General features: G+C 36.2%; 1 protein-coding gene across 1 annotated transcript in view; it reads right to left on the bottom strand.

The window, feature by feature from the left end:
* The window catches only part of LOC133529704 (ABC transporter G family member 23), a 149,809-nt gene that overhangs the window by 100,421 nt on the left and 29,898 nt on the right, over positions 1-19,490 (bottom strand). Inside the window, exon 2 of the mRNA XM_061867492.1 lies at positions 13,834-13,900. Within this exon, the coding sequence (XP_061723476.1) occupies positions 13,834-13,900 (67 nt within the window). The remainder of the gene's footprint in view (positions 1-13,833; positions 13,901-19,490) is intronic.

The raw sequence follows: 19,490 nt of genomic DNA on the forward strand, positions 1-19,490 counted from the left end.
GGACTTTATAGCTAAGTTAATAAGGGTCTTAATAGATGTCATAATAGATATTCTAGCGATAGTCTAGTGAAACTAACCGTGAATCATTCAAAACTGTTATTGTATAGGTAATTCAAGTAGGCACTTTATCAAAAAAACTAATTAAGAAGGATGGCTCTCGTGGAAAATTTTACCCATCAATCATGATAATCATAATTATGCGAATACCAAAAAAGGAAAAACTACTTAAAAACATACCCGCATATGTTAAAGTGCTTTCAACTCGATATTTCCTTCAAGGAACTATTAAAATGCCATATTATTTTATAATTGGTATCTTTATTCTGACCTTAAAATAATAATAAAACTAACCGAATTAAATTCAAAGGACGGAAAACGTCAATTCGGATCAAATTAAAATTCTAAAACGACAATAGTGACAAACGACTACACATGTAAGCCAAGGAGTGCTACACATGTGACGCAACGAAACGCAATTATCCGCCATCTTTGTTTTCAAAAAATGCGGGAACGGTTTCCCGCGGAAACGTACTTTTGCAAGAACGAAGCGTTATACCACGCTAGAATTCCCAAGCGGTTCTAAACTTTATCTGATTGCGTTAGAGTTGAGTATTGCTGGAGACAATATTGATGGCAGTTTTTAGTTTTAAACGCAATCGTGAAGCATTTTTGTAGCGTTTAGTTGATGCATCGGACTTCCTATAAATAGCGTTTTTACTATTATCATCGCACGGAAGAATCATAAATGAAAATGACATTTCTAATATATAGAGGTTAGGTAAGTGTGTCATTAAAACTAGTGCGATTTAATGTGATGTGATATAACAAGTTGTGGACGAAGAGATCATGACATGAGACTGATGAATATGCGCAAGATACATAACATAATTTATTTAAAAACACGTATTCCATGGTTACAGTCATATAAAACAAAGACTTAAGAGGAATTCCTAGTTGTGATTTTTCCATACAAACGCTCTCGACTGTTTCCTCCCTGGATTTTTAACCTAGAGCAATGATTTTTTCAAATAAGATCAATATCATCAATATCTGTGCCGCTATGTTTTGCTTTTTTGGATTATTTTATTTTGAAGAAAATTACAGCGCCTCGAAAATCGCAAAAACGGCTCAATTGAATTGGCTGTAAAAAAAGGCACAGTATACAAATATCACAACAAATATCCAAAAAATCAAAACATAGCGGCATAGATTATTTCTTCCTCTTGCAATTTCCAAAATTTCATAATGATTGGTTGTGATTTGGAGGAGGAAACAGTCGAGAGCGAAACCTCGATTTTTGAGTTTTTTGCGTGTGAATTTCGGTCCGAGCTGCAGTTGTCCTTATCGCACGAATTGGAGGCGGAGACAGTTTCTAAATATACGTACACAGAAGGAATAGTGATGGGCATAACATCCTTATTAGGGATTGCAGAACCGGTACTGTTTTAAAGAACCGAATTTTCCTGGTACTTTCGGAACTGGTCTAATTATTTCATTATTTTAAATAAAACGACAGCATTTTGCGATTTGACCACCTTTCGTATTATAATTTAATAATCGTATTTTCTTTTACTACGTATAATCACAATAAACAAGTCAATTTTTTTTAGAAATATAGTATTTTACATGCCTCATACTTGTGCGTCACAAGTAAAAGATAACTACATTGATGTTTGCCACTAGATAGCAAATTAAATGAAATTACATTGACAAGGGGATGTATATACATATAAGTATCACAGTCGTATTGTATAATCCGCCGTATTACATTACGGCTAGCCGATATCAAAATAAGGGCCATTTTGAAATGCGGCGGTTCAACGATTAAGGTATGTTGGGTAAATACCAGATGCGGGTGAAGAACGTAGGACATTCATTTCTTCCTAATTTGGCTTTATTTTTTAATATTGGCAACATTGTGTAAAACGCCATTTCATTGTGTCTCGACTTGGTCTCGACTGCCAGTGTTCCCGCGTCGCTCAGGGAGTCGGGCTTGTGCTATGCGCAATCACCAGTGATCGGCACGACCCGTGACGCACCGCGGGATTGCGAGCAGAAATCATAATATGGACATGATTAGATTATAACATAACTCCGTGATTTTGTTAAATAGAATAATTTTATTGTATGATATACGATAAAGTGTTAAATAAGCTTATAAAATGTATTATTAATTATTAAATAAAAAAATTATATATTTCGAATGTTGAATATTTCAATTTGACAGTTTGTGAAATATTAAGTAGCGGCACGTAATTTTGCACTCATACAAAATACGTAAGTGTTAAAACGGTGTAACCATTTCAAGTGCAACTAAACCCTTCGACCGACTACCTGGCTTATCGAAGGTCATTTGCGAATTTTCTATTGTTTGCGTTTGTTTAAACTGGTGCGGTGCAAAAAAGACGGCTAATTGAAATTCCTAAATAAAGAGTTAATGCCATCCTTTTCTAGTTTACTGATAAGGATTGCAACTATTTTCTAATGGCAAATATGTTTACTTATGTTCCTCGGTTCATTAAATTCGCACGTGTTGTTAAAGTTCCTTATTATCTCAGTGTTTATTTCAACGACTTTGGCTTGTTTTACGGACTCGATAATCTCTTATGTTACACTAACTGGACTTCCTATTGGCTGCTGATTGGACAAAGTGAACTGTTGCTCGTTGGTGTCCTGAATATAACGCGTAGGAGAACTCGGACCTTTCCTCAAACGAACGAACTTGATGTCATTTTATTTAATGATAAAAATCATTCATCTTCCTGTGTGCAATAAATACCTTTATGTACTATAATCGGAAATACTGACTTCCTAAAAAGACCGAAATCTCGGGGCATATCCATGTTAACATAATGATTGAGGTCATTGACACCGTGCGACACGGGTCGTGCCGATCACTGGCAATCACAGAGAGCAAGGTAAATTTCGCGAATTCTTTCTTCTATCCGATCTTCGACCTGTAATTTATTTTGCGTATTGTGATGAAACTGTGTTTGTTTTTGTAATTGTGTTAACAGGCCTAGCACTACTGTATACCGCTATCCGATCTTGACCCTTCCAGGTAAAGATCGGAAAGAAACAATCCGATCTTTACCTATTTCAAAAACAGCAGTGATTGTCAAACTTAAAATTTTCTTCAATTTACCTACTGACCTACTTAATTATCACATTTATTGTTTTCTTGATCACACTTTCGTACCATTATTTTTATCCAGTACCACTACCAGCGCGACGGTAAATCAAAAGGAAGAGATTTTGGCAGTCTATTTTGTATGTTTGTATATTGTATGTGTATGTACACCTACTTACTGACAATGTAATGTTTTTAATTTCCGCAACCCAAAGGTTGCCTGGAAGAGATCGCTTTTTAGCGATAAGACCGCATGTTGTTTACCTGTGCTTATGTTTCTGTTTTCTTTTATTGAGGTGTGCAATAAAGAGTATTTATATTGTATAGGGATGATGATACATGTTGAATTGTATAACAAAATCGAGTAAAATAGATAGCAAATGAGCAATATTTCGTAATAAAGTACCTACACATACGGATGCATATGTAGATGTGCACGCATACATACATAGCTAGTTTAGGATACAAAATAGAGATAGGGCTTCGAAATTTGTTTCCCTAAAATGCTTCAAGAGGGCTCTCTTTTCCTATATATTTACTTTACTCTTTACATACGATCCTTACATTTTATAAAAAAAAGATTGTATATCAACTATATATATACAGGGTGGACAAATAAGAATGATACACTTTGTTTTTAAATTTTAGTTACATTAAGTGGAAATTTTACTAAATATTTTTTCATAAATATATTATTCAGGGTTGGCAATTGTATACGGAAGATAATTTCTGCCAAATGTCTACCACTAGCAGCAAGCAATTTTATCTCAAATGTTTCTGTTGTTTAAAACACGTTGTTTGCTCGATTAATTTTGAAAAAAAGTGACAGTGATTGGCACCCAAATTCCCCAAATTTAGCAGCTCTTGACTTATTTCTGTGGGGCTATCTAAAATTACGTGTCTATGCTAACGAGCTGATGAAATTTAAACAGTTAAAACCGAATATTCGACACAAATGTACTAAGATAATGCGAAAAATGTGCGAATAGATGCTGAACATTGGGATGATAAGAGCTTACATTTGCCTGATGTTAGAGGTGGACATATGTCAGACATTATGTTTCGCATGAATTTGCCAACCCTGAAGAATATATTTTTAAAACAATACTTAATAATTTTTGAACTTAATACAGTTAAAATTTAAAAACAAAATGTATACTTCTTATTTGCCCACCCTGTACATAATTGCAAAATTATACTAACAAAATCGCAATTTTACTTATTTTCTATACTTCAAGATGGGCTCTCAGTGAGCTCAATGAGGGGTGGGAGGGGGTTAGGGTCAGCAACGCGCATGTAACTCCTCTGGAGTTGCAGGCGTACATAGGCTACGGATACTGCTTACCATCAGGCGGGCCGTATGCTTGTTTGCCACCGACGTAGTATAAAAAAAAAAACCTTGACCTTTTTAAAGAACTACTTAATCTTTTTGATTTCTAAGTTTGATTCTTATTTTTTTGGCGACCTTCATTAAAAATGACTGGGCACGATTATTTTTTATTTTGATTTTTGTCCCTCCTACTTAAGTACTTAATATCTTTTAGTACATTCCTTTCAATAAACAACACATTTACACTTTCACTAAACCTGTACAGTTCACGAGATCTTAAATTGTCAAAACTTCGAAACCTATCTATTATTTTAGTGGTTTTTCTTACTTTATTACTTCGGGTAAACCTTACAATAAGAGGTTTCTTAGCACATTGTTTACTTATCAAATTGCCTTATGACATATGTATCAAAGTTTGAGAGCCACAATTTTACCAATTTTTGTATCAGGGTTAAGATCGGATACAAAAATACGAAAAAAAAAAACTTTCGTTGACAACTTTTAAGTTTGTAATTATTGGTGGCTGTAATGTAATTTATATACACCGTGTTTTTATTGAATTCCGTTAACTTCGGGGTATCGGTAAGTACGTTTAAGGAAACTAAATGGCATAGTTAATTTTCAAAAAAAAAATGTTTTTTTGTGTTTTTTTTTACTATTTTTATTTTTATAAAAAGTAACTAAATGTTGCATATAGCGTTGTTGTAACATGGGCATTACATTTAACTCAACCAAACAATTGAAAACTGTGACATATCAATGTCATTTCGAACATCGATCGTCCGAGATAGTACTTACGTTTAGTAGCAAATGTATGAACTCGCACTAAACACTAATCAATAAGTAAACAGGCCCTAAAGCAAGTGTACACGCTCGTAGGGGCCTTATAAGATAAAAATTAATGATTGATTATCTCCGAAATGGAGTTAATTAGAATATCGGTGTCTTTGAGAAAGTTACTTAATTTAAGCTCTCAAAAAAAACACGGTGTATATTGGAGAAGGGTAGACACCGGACCTACGAATACGAACGAATCTACGGTTATTATTTAACGATTCGCTCCGTACTTCAAGAATCTGTCACGTGCTGAGATCTCGAAAAAACATTTTCTCACGAGTTCTCTCAATTGGTCCCAAAATTGTCCGGCATTACCCCAACATACTTTACCCAGATTGTCATTGCGATACGTTCTTCAATAAGGCGGCCCAAGTTTAGCCCCATCGTACTACAAGTTAAATAGATTGTAGTTTAGCCATATATTTATACCTACTTACAAAAATATGGGTGTACACATCTTACTCAAAAATATGTCCCATAGCATCTTATTCCAGTGTAGTATAGTAAGAGCGTGGTACCATATTTATGAGACGATTCTTTCGATATATATTTTTGCACTTGACTGTACGACGACGACCGAAGCAGGGACATCATTCTTTTTTGCAGTTTTTACCTATATGGTAATTAATAGATACAGTATAATATAAAAATGAAAAACAATATTATGTGATAACAACAAAAACAACTTGCATCGGGCAGCGCAGGATAAATTCCGTTCGGCTCGCGGGCGATGTCGACGGAACGGCGCGCAATGAGCGGGCACTGGAGTCTCGCATCTGTGTGCGCGCACTCACACTTAGATAGCTCCCGCTCCCGCCCACCGCAGCGCGACAGAAACATAGCTTCAAAAATTCGAGATTTGAAAAGTTGCTCAGCTAGGAATTGCTCTTAAAAAATAGTGATGGTTTACATGTGCCTGGACTAGGATTTCATGTGTTTCAAGCGATATATGAGAGATATTATACAGCGCGTATTTTTTATACGAACGCATAACCAAAGGGTTAAATTTTAGGCTTTAACGAACACACTTTCATAGGTTTTATAAAAAACAGACGATTTTCATTTTTCTATATAAAATAATTCAGCAAGCAAAGTAGTGATAAATACTTTTTTTTAACTCAAAACGTCGCATTTAATGACGCGACTACGGAAGGTGGAGGTAAGGAAATAAATCTTCATGTACTAAAAAGTGTCATCAAAAAACCTTAAATAGGTGGCGCTACAATACTTAGAATCCTTGAACAAAAAAATGCGCCTAGGTTCTTAGCTACTCTACCGCTACTCTGGAGAGATTTGGAACTATTATTTATAGCTGACAGCTGGACACTTTTGCAACAGTTCTGCCATAAGAGATGTCACTCCGACGTGACGTATACACAAGACAAGTGTCACAACGTCACAAGTGCCTATGATGTACGAAATATTATACATTGTCGTTTGAAAAAAAAAAGCATTTAAATCTATGAGTTCATTGTAACACACAAAACACTTTCCTTCAATTAGAAATCATAGCTCCAGGCGTTCGTCAAAGGCCAATTCACACGTACATTTCGACATCAAAAATGTGCCATTTTGTTATCATTCATCCGTGCGTCGTGCTCGCGCCCATACATGAACAGACAAGTACGCGAAATGCACAATAACACAAAGACATCAAGATATCAAAATGAATCGACTGGGCCTCAAGGCAAAGGCAGTTCATCAGCCGAAGTAGCGTAACTAACGGCTGGGTAACCACCAGTTAGGAGCCAGTTACACTAACGAGCGGTTACTGTGATCATTGGGATTACGCTTTGGGCTAATGGTGGAAATTTGCGGAAAAACTAATGGTTTCTGTCAATATTTGTTGTAGAAAATAACAATTTCATTAAGCTATTGTTATAACACATATGTACCTAAATGTATACTATTTTTCAAACACGAAGGATTCGGTGACAACGCTATAACCGCGAAAATCGAAGTTCGTCAATTGCGGGCATATTTCTCTGTCAATCTAATTACGTCTTTATGAGAGTAAAAGAGAAAGATCCCCGCAATTTGCGAACTTCAGTTAGCGCGGTAGGCCCCCTGGTGTCATCTTTATACAATTTATAACTTTAAAACGCCAAAATTCTACGACGCTCAACGAGGGGGAGGGGGGTTTAGGGTCGGCAACGCGCATGTAACTCCTCTGGAGTTGCAGGCGTACATAGGCTACGGAAACTGCTTACCATCAGGCGGGCCGTATGCTTGTTTGCCACCAACGTATTATAAAAAAAAAAAAAAAAAAATAATTGTATTGACATGTCACCTGTGACGTGACAGTACCATTCGTGTTTGAAAAATACTATAACGGCAGATGCAACGAATTCTTATATTTAAAAAATCAAGCACATACCTGCACTTCAAAAAAACAATTAGGCGTAAGACTGAAGGTTCCAAGAGTTCTCAGGCAAAGGTGAGGGCCGCCCGAGATAATAGAAGTATGTTAATGATGTTATATGATAATTTACGCAATATATATACGCAAATTTTAGGTACAAATAAATATGAACGTTTTACAATAATACATGTCAGTTACATAAATTTCCGTGTAGATCAGTTATAACCCACGTTCCACCTTTTCGCCGAAGTTTTATCATCCGAATTTCACTTGCCAACCAATTTATCGCAGATAATTTGGCAACCATCATTCGGAAAGTGTTCATTATGATAACGATTTATTTGCTATAATTATAAAAAGATGGACTAAATACTGATCCAGGAAAGCAGGATTGAAGTGACAAGAGGAGAATAAACGCCTAGAAGTACAATACAATACAATACAATACAAATACTCTTTATTGCACACCTCAATACAGAAACAGTACAAATAATACAACACATAAAGAAGAGGTAAACAACAGGCGGTCTTATCGCTAAAAAGCCAAACTTACTTATTTCAACCAAATAAACCATCAAACCAAAAATAATAATAATAATGCGTCGTATAGAAAAGCTTACCAATCTACTAAAAAAGAACGTTCGAGAACAAACAACATGATACTCAGATAATATGTTCTCATTAATATTACATTACTTAAGTAACTCATTACACCAATTATTCTAAAATTACAAATTACGTAACCATTATCTGTACCCCTAGTGTAAATTTAGACGATAGCGAAACGTGACGTACGCGTTTGCGTTAAGTCTCATTTTGTATGGGTTTTTGAACAGCGCGCCAAGCGGGACGTTTTGGAAAGTCAAAAATCTCATACAAAATGACACTTAACGCAAACGCGTACGTCACGTTTCGCTGTCGAAAATATTTACACTAGGGGTACTGAACAAAACGTTATAACTATACAGCCTTCTTAAACAATTTAATTGACTAAGATAAGTCGTATTGCCATAGACATAAGATCTAAAAGAGGTCAATTTGTGGATTTAAGTTGTTGTAAATGATAGTTTGGTTTAGGCTTGAATTCTGTTTTATTTTTCCGCTTTCAAACCCTCTGCTTTCGCTTATTATAATAATGTTAGGTAACTGCTAATTATTGAAAAGACTTTTATGGCTTTCTACTTGTGTATTAAATAAACTATTTTGGACGACCGGTTTGGCCTAGTGGATAGTGACCCTGCCTACGAAGCTGATGGTCCCGGGTTCAAATCCTGGTAAGGGCATTTATTCCTGTGATGAGCATGGATATTTGTTCCTGAGTCATGGGTGTTTTCTATGTATTTAAGTATTTATAAATATTTATATATTATATATATCGTTGTCTAAGTACCCTCAACAAAAGCCTTATTGAGCTTACTGTGGGACTTAGTCAATTTGTGTAATAATGTCCCATAACATTTTTAAAAAATAAAATAAAAGTTTTATTTTAATTTGATTTTTTTTTTAATTATTGTTAAAAATTTAGCCTTAAACTAACATATTAATAAATACAGGGTGTTTATTTAGGTACCTGCAATCATTTACGGGGTGAATATATATATATTATATATAAGTCATACTGAGCAACTTTTACTGTGGAACCAACCCCGGAATCACGAAAAAATAAATTGGCTGTTTCATACATTTTGGCTATCTTACTCTGACATTTTCTATTAGAGAGTTAATTTCTTTTCTTTTTTCCTTTTCTTCGGGATTGGTCCCATAATAGAAGTTGCTCAATATGAGCTACAAATTAATAAGTGGTGAACGGTGTTGGTCACACATACTGTAAACAGTGTGTAAAATACTTTATATTTAAATCTTTCTTGTAGTGACTGTTTGTTTACCTAAATAAATAAAAAAATAAAAAAATGGGCCTGTAAATTATTGCAGGTGACTAAATAAATACGCTGTATATATAATAAGCTAACATAAGTACCACCAGTTTGTTCTGGTACGAGTACTGTGTCCTTAGTTATAACTTAGAAAGTACCTACATATAAAATTTGAGAGCGCAACTCAAATATTTTTGAGAAATATAGCGTAGATTTTTAACTTTCTTTTTGGGGGGTAGGCACGCAGGGTACTTGTGACTACCGGGACAAATTCGCCTTGTTTGACCTAAGGAACAATCGTGCCAAGCGGCATCACCTGAGACAAAAGTGCATACTTACTGCAGTTGCTTACCCTACGAATTCAAGTTGGAAAAAAGTATAAACTGGAAGGCTTTATCTCGGAAACTATTAGGTCTACAGGGACAATTGTAGTCTCGTTTTGTAGCAAATTTAGTCTACTTTAAAAACGCCTTGAGAAGGTACAATCAAAAACTAGCCCTCTAGGGCCATAATCGTTAAATCTAAAAAAAAAAAAAAAAACTTTAGCGGTTTTCTCGGTTATTGACAAAGTTGCGTTCGGCGCTCGAGGTCCCAAAAGTCAAAAAATCAGAACTACCGGATATGACGCAAACGCTAATGTATAAAGTTACTGGATTACAAAGCCTGACCAGTAATATGTACCTAAGATATGCGCCATATTGCGGAATTTCATTGGAACTAAATTTTTCATACTAAACTGAACTGTCACCCAATACATGAGAATAACAGCGCCCTCTTGACAATGATCATATATTTCTGATCGAGCTTTACATATATATTATAATCTTAAGCTAATTATCAGAGCAATAATTTGATGTTATTATTATTCCATAAAATATTGAATTGTGAATACAGATGTCAAATTTAATAGTAAAAAGCCACAAAAGAGATCGTCAAACATTAAATAAAATTGTAATAAAAAATATCAGTCTAGTGTTTCTAGAATAATATCTAAATGAAAAAAAAAACTAAAAAGTTGGAATACCAAATACATCATTATTCAAATTCAAATAATTATTTTATCAATAAAGAAAGTAGATATGTGTAAAATATACAACCAAAATAATCGCCACCAAAATCGCCAAAGTGGCTAGCCAAAAAACTGGTATACATAAAATTCAAAAGTTGTCCAAGAGAGCCGCTTACCTAAAACAGGTGACCTCAGTTTGAGGTGAACAGTCAACGGACTGGTTATCGGCATAGATTGGCATAGATTATTCACATTTTATACGTATATAGCGTGTTTTTAATGCAGACATGTATATTATGTAGAGCAGCCCTACCGGGGTACTTCCCCCATAACGTAAAAATCAAAATGGTACCACTCAGCAGGAGTATTAGCCTCTAGTGTCTCTACAAACCTTACCGACAGTCGCATACGTTTGCGATACATTGCGGCATTTGACCGATCGATTGGATTCGTTACTACTACTTAGCCGGCAATCATTGAAAAACATATGCCATTTGTTGCTAGGTCATTTCTGAGTCAAAATAACCATAATATTTAGCTAAACTAAAAATGTTAACCGCCCAACTGAGCATGAACGGCCATACACAATTACTGTAAAACTGTAATTAGGGAACGCCTATCTGGGAGTATGATAAACACTCGTCGTAGTTTTCTGACTGTATATTATTTTATATCATTCGGCTAGATCATAAATATTCTTAATGACTGCCAGTAACGGAATGCCCGCCTGCCGATCTTTATTCATCTAGCAGGGCGATAGTTCTGAATTCAAATATATAATTGTTGCCAGTTACCTACCAAAAGACTGTGAAGGTTTCAAACCTTCACTATACACACAATGAACATAATATACATATATACATACATATATATATATATATATATCGACAGAAAGCACATCTACCTTATGAACGCAATTACCCTGGGTCAGGAACAAACGATAAATTTGATTACGGAAAACTAGCGCATTTGATATTCCCATAGGTTTATTTCCAGCTGCATTTGCATACATGCATACCACAAGGAAATGACAACGAGTCATATTTATATAGACGCAATAAACTAGACATAGTACTGTCAACGTAACCGCAAACACCATATCATATCACATAAAATGATTATAATTATTATGCAGCCAAGCCACAATTGAACCATTAGCGCCATCTAGTTCAAACGTAAGTAACCACATCGAGAACGAGTACGCTATTACACCAATAGATGTCGTGATAGAATCGATTTAAAACCGATAATAACAGATGGCGTTGCTCTTCCGTATTGTTGAAAAGTTTTAAACTTCCTATCATTAATTTAGAAGTGTTTAATATTATGAAACACAAACAATGTGATATTTAATATACATTTTATGACAATGTGCTAAAGGGAGACCGGTTTAGCACGTAACATACTTGTGTGACGCATGTAGTGTAGGGTAAGATTCTTTAATGAGTAGGTACAGTACAGGTTAATCTACTGAAATAATCTACAGTTAAGTTAAAAGTAAAATCCCAGGTGTTTTAGAGTTTAGACTAGACAAATTGTGATTTTTACTATTTTTTTTCAATTTATTGATAACTCAATCAAATACATATAATACACTGGCGCATTTCACATCATTTACATCTCCATAACACTTTAATATACCCGTAAAACTTAATCAAACATACCAAACAACACAAGAGAAAGGTAAAAGCAAATAAGGTCGATATTAGCCTGTGAAGCATCCAGCATCTGGGTTATCAGGCCTGCGCTCGCGCCGCCGGGTGGCACTCGAAAGTGGCTCTTGCGTCACCGGGTCAGCTCTCGTAATACTTGCATCATGGAGGATGTTATGTATTAGATATGTCCTAGTGTCTCTCAGAGGGAAAATGACGCTAGTTTGGATACTAATTTTTTGCATATGGTTGTCTTACAAACTGTGGCGTGAAAGGTGTAGCAAAGCTAAAACGATCTAGGATGTAGGAATGTTGACCCTAGGGTCAAGGGGGCCATGGCCCGGGGCGGCAGGCTGCGAAGGGCGGCGCAGGCCCCTACATTTCCAGATGCCGAAAAAAATGCATTTGTGCTTATTATATGGGGCGGCCCAAGACCACTGGCTCGGGGCGAATATTTAAATACGCCTCTGATCATGGTGAATATGAAATTAGCTGTGCTACCTTATAATTTCGAGCAAAAAAAGTACGTCTCATAATATGGGTTATTACCTACTCGTACTTCGGAGTTTGTTCCGAAACACGTTTTTATTAAAATAGCAATAGAAGTTTAAAAACTTTTTCATTTCTTCGTGCTTGAAAGTGATACGTTTTAACATAGGATTTACTTTCCAAGTATACAGTATGTATACGTTTTTCAATTATTTTTCCTGTTCTAAATGTTATATAATATAGGTAATTTCCCATTCTAATGAACAATTTTTAACGCAAATAGTCACTCGTAGCACCTCAAACTTGTATACATCTTTTCAAGCGGTCGACCTCACGTTGACCCTCAAAAATGGCGCATTGATGTCGAAATATCACCTGTCTGGTTGTCGGTGAAGGAAAACGCGAACAAGATGGTTTATACGAGATAATTAAGGTCTAAATATTGATAAAACTATGCAAACATGACACAGAGTGAGTAAATAACGAAAGGTTTTGAGGTTTTTTGTATTAATAAGCCTATAGAGGTCGGCCGGTCGGGACCATGTCAGATTTTCAAGCAAGTACTATGCCAGAGGGTAGGCCCTCTGCGCGAGTAGCCTGTATCTGCCTCTTTTTGCCTCTGCGAGAGTAGGCCATTTGACTTTTTCCGCGGTAGATCCTCAGGTAGGTACGTCACTAATACATATCGATACCCTAGTTCACTTTGGTAGTAATAATAACATTAATTACATCAATTTTTTCTCCGTAATTAGTACGATTGTAAATTAGAATATCGATACTGCATTTTCATTTCCAAGTCGACTCAAACTTAGCGCAGACACAGACGAATCCTATTGATTTTGCTTGAGATCGGTAAACTGATTCTAGTATTTATAATATTTCCTGAGAAAATTCTAGAACTTTCAAGTCTGCCTTCTCGTGAAACCAGTTGTAGCGGCTCAATCTTATTTGGGTTTTAACAACAAGTACTAACATATTTCACGACTTGCATTCAGCTGGTTATTTTAGATGGAAGACAAAAAAGTTTGGTTAATGGGTAAGTACACTTACTTATATAGTTTAGTTTATAGTTTTCTATAGAGCTACTGCAACAGAGATATAACGAAAAGTTTTGACAACAGCGCCATCTATGAACAACGTAAGGACTTACGCAGTGGTCCAGCTGAACATCTGCTTCACTCGTTCCGCTGGTAACTCTGTAGGTGTCGCCATTTTTTCTGAAAAAGGAAAAAAATATAATGTAAACTAAAATACTCAAAATTGTTATACACACCTTTTACAAATGGGGAAATCTATGGACTGTAATAATGATTCACATCCTATCTCACATAGCTTATCAATATTGGCTTATGTGCACAGTTCGTTTTGGAGAGCTTGGATGGCAACGCGCGCCGTAGCTGCAACGAGAATTTTCGTAAATTAACCACATTTTTATGCTATTTGATATGGTTTAATATCAATTACATACTGTGCCCTATAATAGTCACCGGGCATCGCTAAGAATATAGGTATATGAAAAGTTCGTTGACTTCTACCAACCCTTAATGTGCAAAGTTTGCTGCAAAAATAGGCATAAACCCTACAGAAACAACAAGTCTATCTAAATTTATCTTAGCTCCTACACCAAACATCTACAATTTATTTGCTTCAAATTCGACGATAATCCATTAATATTCAAGATTTCCAACCTTGTCACGAACACGAGATTTAAGAGCATGTTTTCGATAATTATACTTGTCATTTGATTATAGCTCTTATTAATGATTACTAGAGTTAATTTTTGAGTAGTTTTAAATATTAAATCGCTTATAATTTAATTTTGAACGTGCTTGCGTAAACCAGTGTCGGGGTCATATGTCATTGAGTTTATGATATTGACAGTAATTCTAGGGACATTTTTATGTCAGGTAAGTTTGGTTGTTCGACGATATTGTTCCAAAAAGTGTGTATATTGCAGGGGTACTAATCGCTACTAAAACCCCCGCCCGAGAGCTCTTTTCTTTCTCCACCCAGAGGGAAAAAGAGCCAAAGGCCTGGCCGTGGCCCTAGGGTCAAAATGTTTGGCAATCCCAGGTATATAGGGTAGGTACTAGGTGCTTAAGTACTGCTGTATTGTACGGCGTTGTTCATATAAATAATTCTTCTCGACAGAAAGCGAGATGAGCTTGGCTCGGCCATACCACCTCTATTTCCTACAATTATGTAGGTGGTGTGCTAAGGTGCCCAAAATGCGCCGGAGTATTTAACCCCGGTTTTTTGGTGTACCTATTCCCATCTGTCCCCGCCGGGCACAGATGGGAATAGGCTCTACATACAAAAATACAAATAATTCCCATCTGTGCCCACGTGGGGCGAGCACAGATGGGAATAGTTATCTATGTACATTAATGATTACTTTTTAACCTCAAAAGAAGTAATTAACTACTAAGCAAAAAAACTAACTAAGATAGCAGGAAGATAGGGTACGTGAGTCACCTACTTAAAGGCACATCATCATCATAAAATCAACATTAAAGGCACATCAGAAAGTGGAATGGAACACTTTAATAACATTAATTAAAAATGCCTACTTCAGAGCATGTTGTGGCTGAAATTGGTCGGGAGTATGATCAGTTATTTTCTCAAAAAAAATGCACATAAATACTATCTACAAACCAAGAATATTCATAAGTTCATTGTAGACCACGCCATCTATGCTCCTCGCATAACAACCGTAAGCTTATTCGCGAAAACAGTAAACCCCCAGTACCCTTATTACCTTCAGTGTTTGCCGAACGTCAATTAGAATTGACCAATAACCATTACAAATTGAACCGTAACGGACGGTTACAGTTTACGGTTCAATTTGTAATGGTTAATGGTCAATTCTTATTAACGTTCGGCAAACACTGATTACCTTTAGTACCCTTATACCTAAGAACAACTTTACTTAGTGGTGGAAAGTCGTCAAAAGACAAGAACACTCGGAAGCTCAAAGGGTTCAACAGCACTGCTTAGAAACTTCTAGGACTCAAAAGACAGAAAGGCTGCGCGGTGACTAGAATATTGACTGGACATGCACTATAACCTGAACAAACACATGTTTCAAATTGGAAAGAAACAAAATGCGACATGCAGGTTCTGCCAGGAGTCAGAGGAGACTGCAAAGCACATCCTCTGTTCCTGTGGACCACTAATGGTTGATGTGGAACACAAAAAGAAGTACCTACTTATAGCGCCATGTATTGCAACCCTATGATGTCCAGAACATAACGGCTCAAAGAATCTGGAACTTCCTGGATTCAACTGGCATTAGTTAAAGGGTAGTCACAATAATAGATCACTAGTTGGTCGACGTGGCACTCAAAGGCTCGCAACACCTCCAATAATAATACGGTAGAAATTTTAACAACCAGCCATACTCTGCGTATAGTGAGTAGTGACTTTAAAGATCATACTGAACTACTTTCATTATGAGACCAATGCCGAAACCACGAAAAAAAATTGGCTGTTCCATAGAAAAATCAGCAGCATCACATCAGCTGGAATGTATGAAACAGGCAATTTTTTTTTCTCGATTTCGGCATTTTTAGGGACTTAAATCAGTTACATGATTATGCCAGCCCCATCGTACCTTTATCCTACATGTCTAATTATGGGACTTGTTCTTAATATCTTTTTAGCCTCTTCTGATGTCGGTAAAGTTAAGGTGCTCGGTCCCATAATAAAAGTTGTTCAGTATGACCTATAAAGTCACTACGCAGAGTATGGCTGGTGGTTAAAATTTCATCCTATATGCGTGGTGACCTCTAATGTCATAAGTGCGGTCTGCTGTGCAAATCGTATATATACAGGATGTTTATTTAGTCACCTGCAATACCACCTAAGTAGTCGCGATTTCGGCTTTGGTCCCATAGTAAAAGTTGCTCAGTATAAATAACCTATAAATTCACACAGAGAATAAAATAGCATAGACAGTTTGACAAACAAGATATTCCTTTGTGCAGAATAATCACATTTGAATACAATTAGCGGCCGTTTTTATAGGAATCTGCATACTATTGTGACAAGAATGCGAATGTTGATATTTACACGTGAGATATACGTCTATGTTCTGAGTGTAGCGATTCTAATTCCGACGAATTAAATCCTAAGTACCGTGTACGAGCGTGGCAGGCCTCATTTTTACCGAACTAAGCTAAACCTAATTGTAAACGCAAAATTTTTTTCTGGCGGAAAGCGTCAACTTTGCTACCGCTACACTAAATGAAGTTGCCGCTTTCCGCCTCCGTCGAGTAGAAATATAGTATGCGCACCACGGGAAGAAACTACTTTTCCTCCCTTGGGACACAAATAACAATTGAGCCTGCTGTGAGATGCCACATGTGTGTGTACTTTTGCTCCCACTCATGTCAGCCACACAAGTAAGAAGGCAGGTGCAGCGGCTGAGGCTGCTGCTAAGTTTAAACACGGGAAATACGCCAACCTCGGACCAGGGTATGACTTTATTCCAGTCGCTGTCGAGACGGCTGGGCCATGGTGCGCCGAGGCCAAGAAGCTGGTTAGAGAGATTGGACGCCGGTTGAGGGACAGAGGCTGCGACCCCCGGGCTGGATCTTATCAGGTCCAACAAATATCCTTAGCCATTCAGCGTGGCAACGCAGCTGGCATATTTGGAACGTTTGGGCCAGGTAGGGAACAGTTCGGGGCTTAAAAGTTAATTTTTGACGGGGCTAATAGTTTGTAGGGTATTTTTATTTTATTTCTGTATTCATTTTATTTTAATCTACTGTTTCTGTACAATATTATGTTACAAAGAAATATATATGGAAATGATTTATAAAAAAAAAAAAAAACTATTGTAATCTATGTACCTACGAGCTACGTATTTTTATGACGTATGTTCAATGATCACATAATTATCATCCGAGATAGGATTTAAAAAAATTGTACCTCATTGTACTTAAAGTTATCACCAAAAAATTCTGACAGCAGAACGGCGGGTGTACTTTATTACGCTATGATCCCGCGATTATTGATAAATTCTTTAAAAACTGAATGTTTGTACCTCCATAATCAATTAAAGTATGAGCCATTTGTGACATTATCTATGAAAAGGGACCTTATTGTCGGTGGCGCTTACGCCATTATCAACGATGCTTCCATATTATAAACAACGCCGCGCTACGCAGTGCGACGATAGCGCCATGGACAATAAGGTCCCTTTTCATAGATAATGTCACATTTTATTTACGATTTCCAAGTTGTACTCACTTTACGTTTTCCTTGCTATTACACTTTTACAGGCGCTTTTCACACTTTTTTTCACCTTATTGATTTCATTTTTAAGAAAAAAACGCTACTTAGAATATGTACAGAACTTTCACAAAGCAATATTTAAGTTTAACTATTACATGTTTTTTCTATCGTCTTGGTACAACGAAACAACCAATTGGGCCTTTGCATGAGAAAAGGGTCTTTATGCTCATTTCTAGTTACGGAGATATGAATGTTTTTTTTGTAAAATACTTCAAAAGTATATAAGTACTTTAACTTTTCTGTGTAATAATAAAATGTAGGAATAGACGTGTCATTTTAGCTTAGTTTTACTCGTATACGTTAAGTATTTATATGTTAAAATTGTTATCAAATTTTAATGAAAAAGGGTCGTTAATCCTTATGCTTAAGTGCAATATTACCTTAAGCTACATTAATCAATCATCAGCTATGTATCTATTAATTCCCAACGGGAACATAGTTGAAATGCGTTTCAAACTTCTTTTAACTTTTTCTCAAAAGATTTGAAACCGGCTACAATTATACAATGTGTTTGTACACGTATATTGGAGCCGTTAACCACGTATAGTACGATGAATTTTATCGACAAATCACCCCCCATACCTATGTTTTTTCTCAACCATTTTAAAATGCACCCCTTCAAAGTTTTACGGCGCTAAACACGACTGCCCCTGGGGGTAATGTGCCATTATCTGTCCATTTACCTATCGAACATTAAAAAAAAAGTCATTATTGTCATTATTCAAGCTTATAAATTAGGGCATTAATTTCCAACATAAATGTTATAGAAAAATTTCCACAATTACAATTTTTTATTTCTCATCTCCTTCGTTCCATAAAAAGATCAGACGTTGCGTTTTGCCCTTGAGGGTGTAATGTCACCAATTACGGAGGTCGCCGGTAATGACTACTCCGGTGAGCCGGTTTTACCTATACAGACTTCTGACTTCATAAATGATGAAATCCCTACTAAATATTAAATGTGAAATTAAGTAACTCTGTCTTTCTGTCTGTTACCTAGTGGCAATTGAGTTTTTTGAGTTTAATTTGAAGAACTCGACTCGATTTACGCGACTCAAAACTTCCGAGTCTTTTAAGTCCCTGAAAATAACTTCGGATAAAGACTTCGTCAACAATTTTGGTTAGGATAGTTTTAATGTATTGCGGAAAAGTACTTCGGCGTTCCTGGGACCTCGCCTTATAGCGGGGAGGCCGCAACAGAGGGGTTTTAGTGGGTAAACCATGGGTCTCATCAGCCTCTCTGGGAGTCCAAAATATCCATCCCAGGCCCATCCCCGCGCCTTTCCCCTCTTAAAAAAAATAAAAGGATAGTTTCAATGTCCAAGTACTTAAAGCCCTGAATAAGCTACTTGCCACTTATCTGACGAATAAAGTCATCGTTAGTGTTTTACAATCTTTAAATAAGGTAGATAAATACCTTTACAAGAAGTTAGTTAGCTATCCAATACTTGGATATTGTATTGTGTAACAGACCCTAAGGAAAATAGGCATGATGTGTAGTGTGAATTC

This window comes from Cydia pomonella, chromosome 21 (genome assembly GCF_033807575.1).
Source record: "Cydia pomonella isolate Wapato2018A chromosome 21, ilCydPomo1, whole genome shotgun sequence".
Taxonomy (NCBI): Eukaryota; Metazoa; Arthropoda; class Insecta; order Lepidoptera; family Tortricidae; genus Cydia; species Cydia pomonella.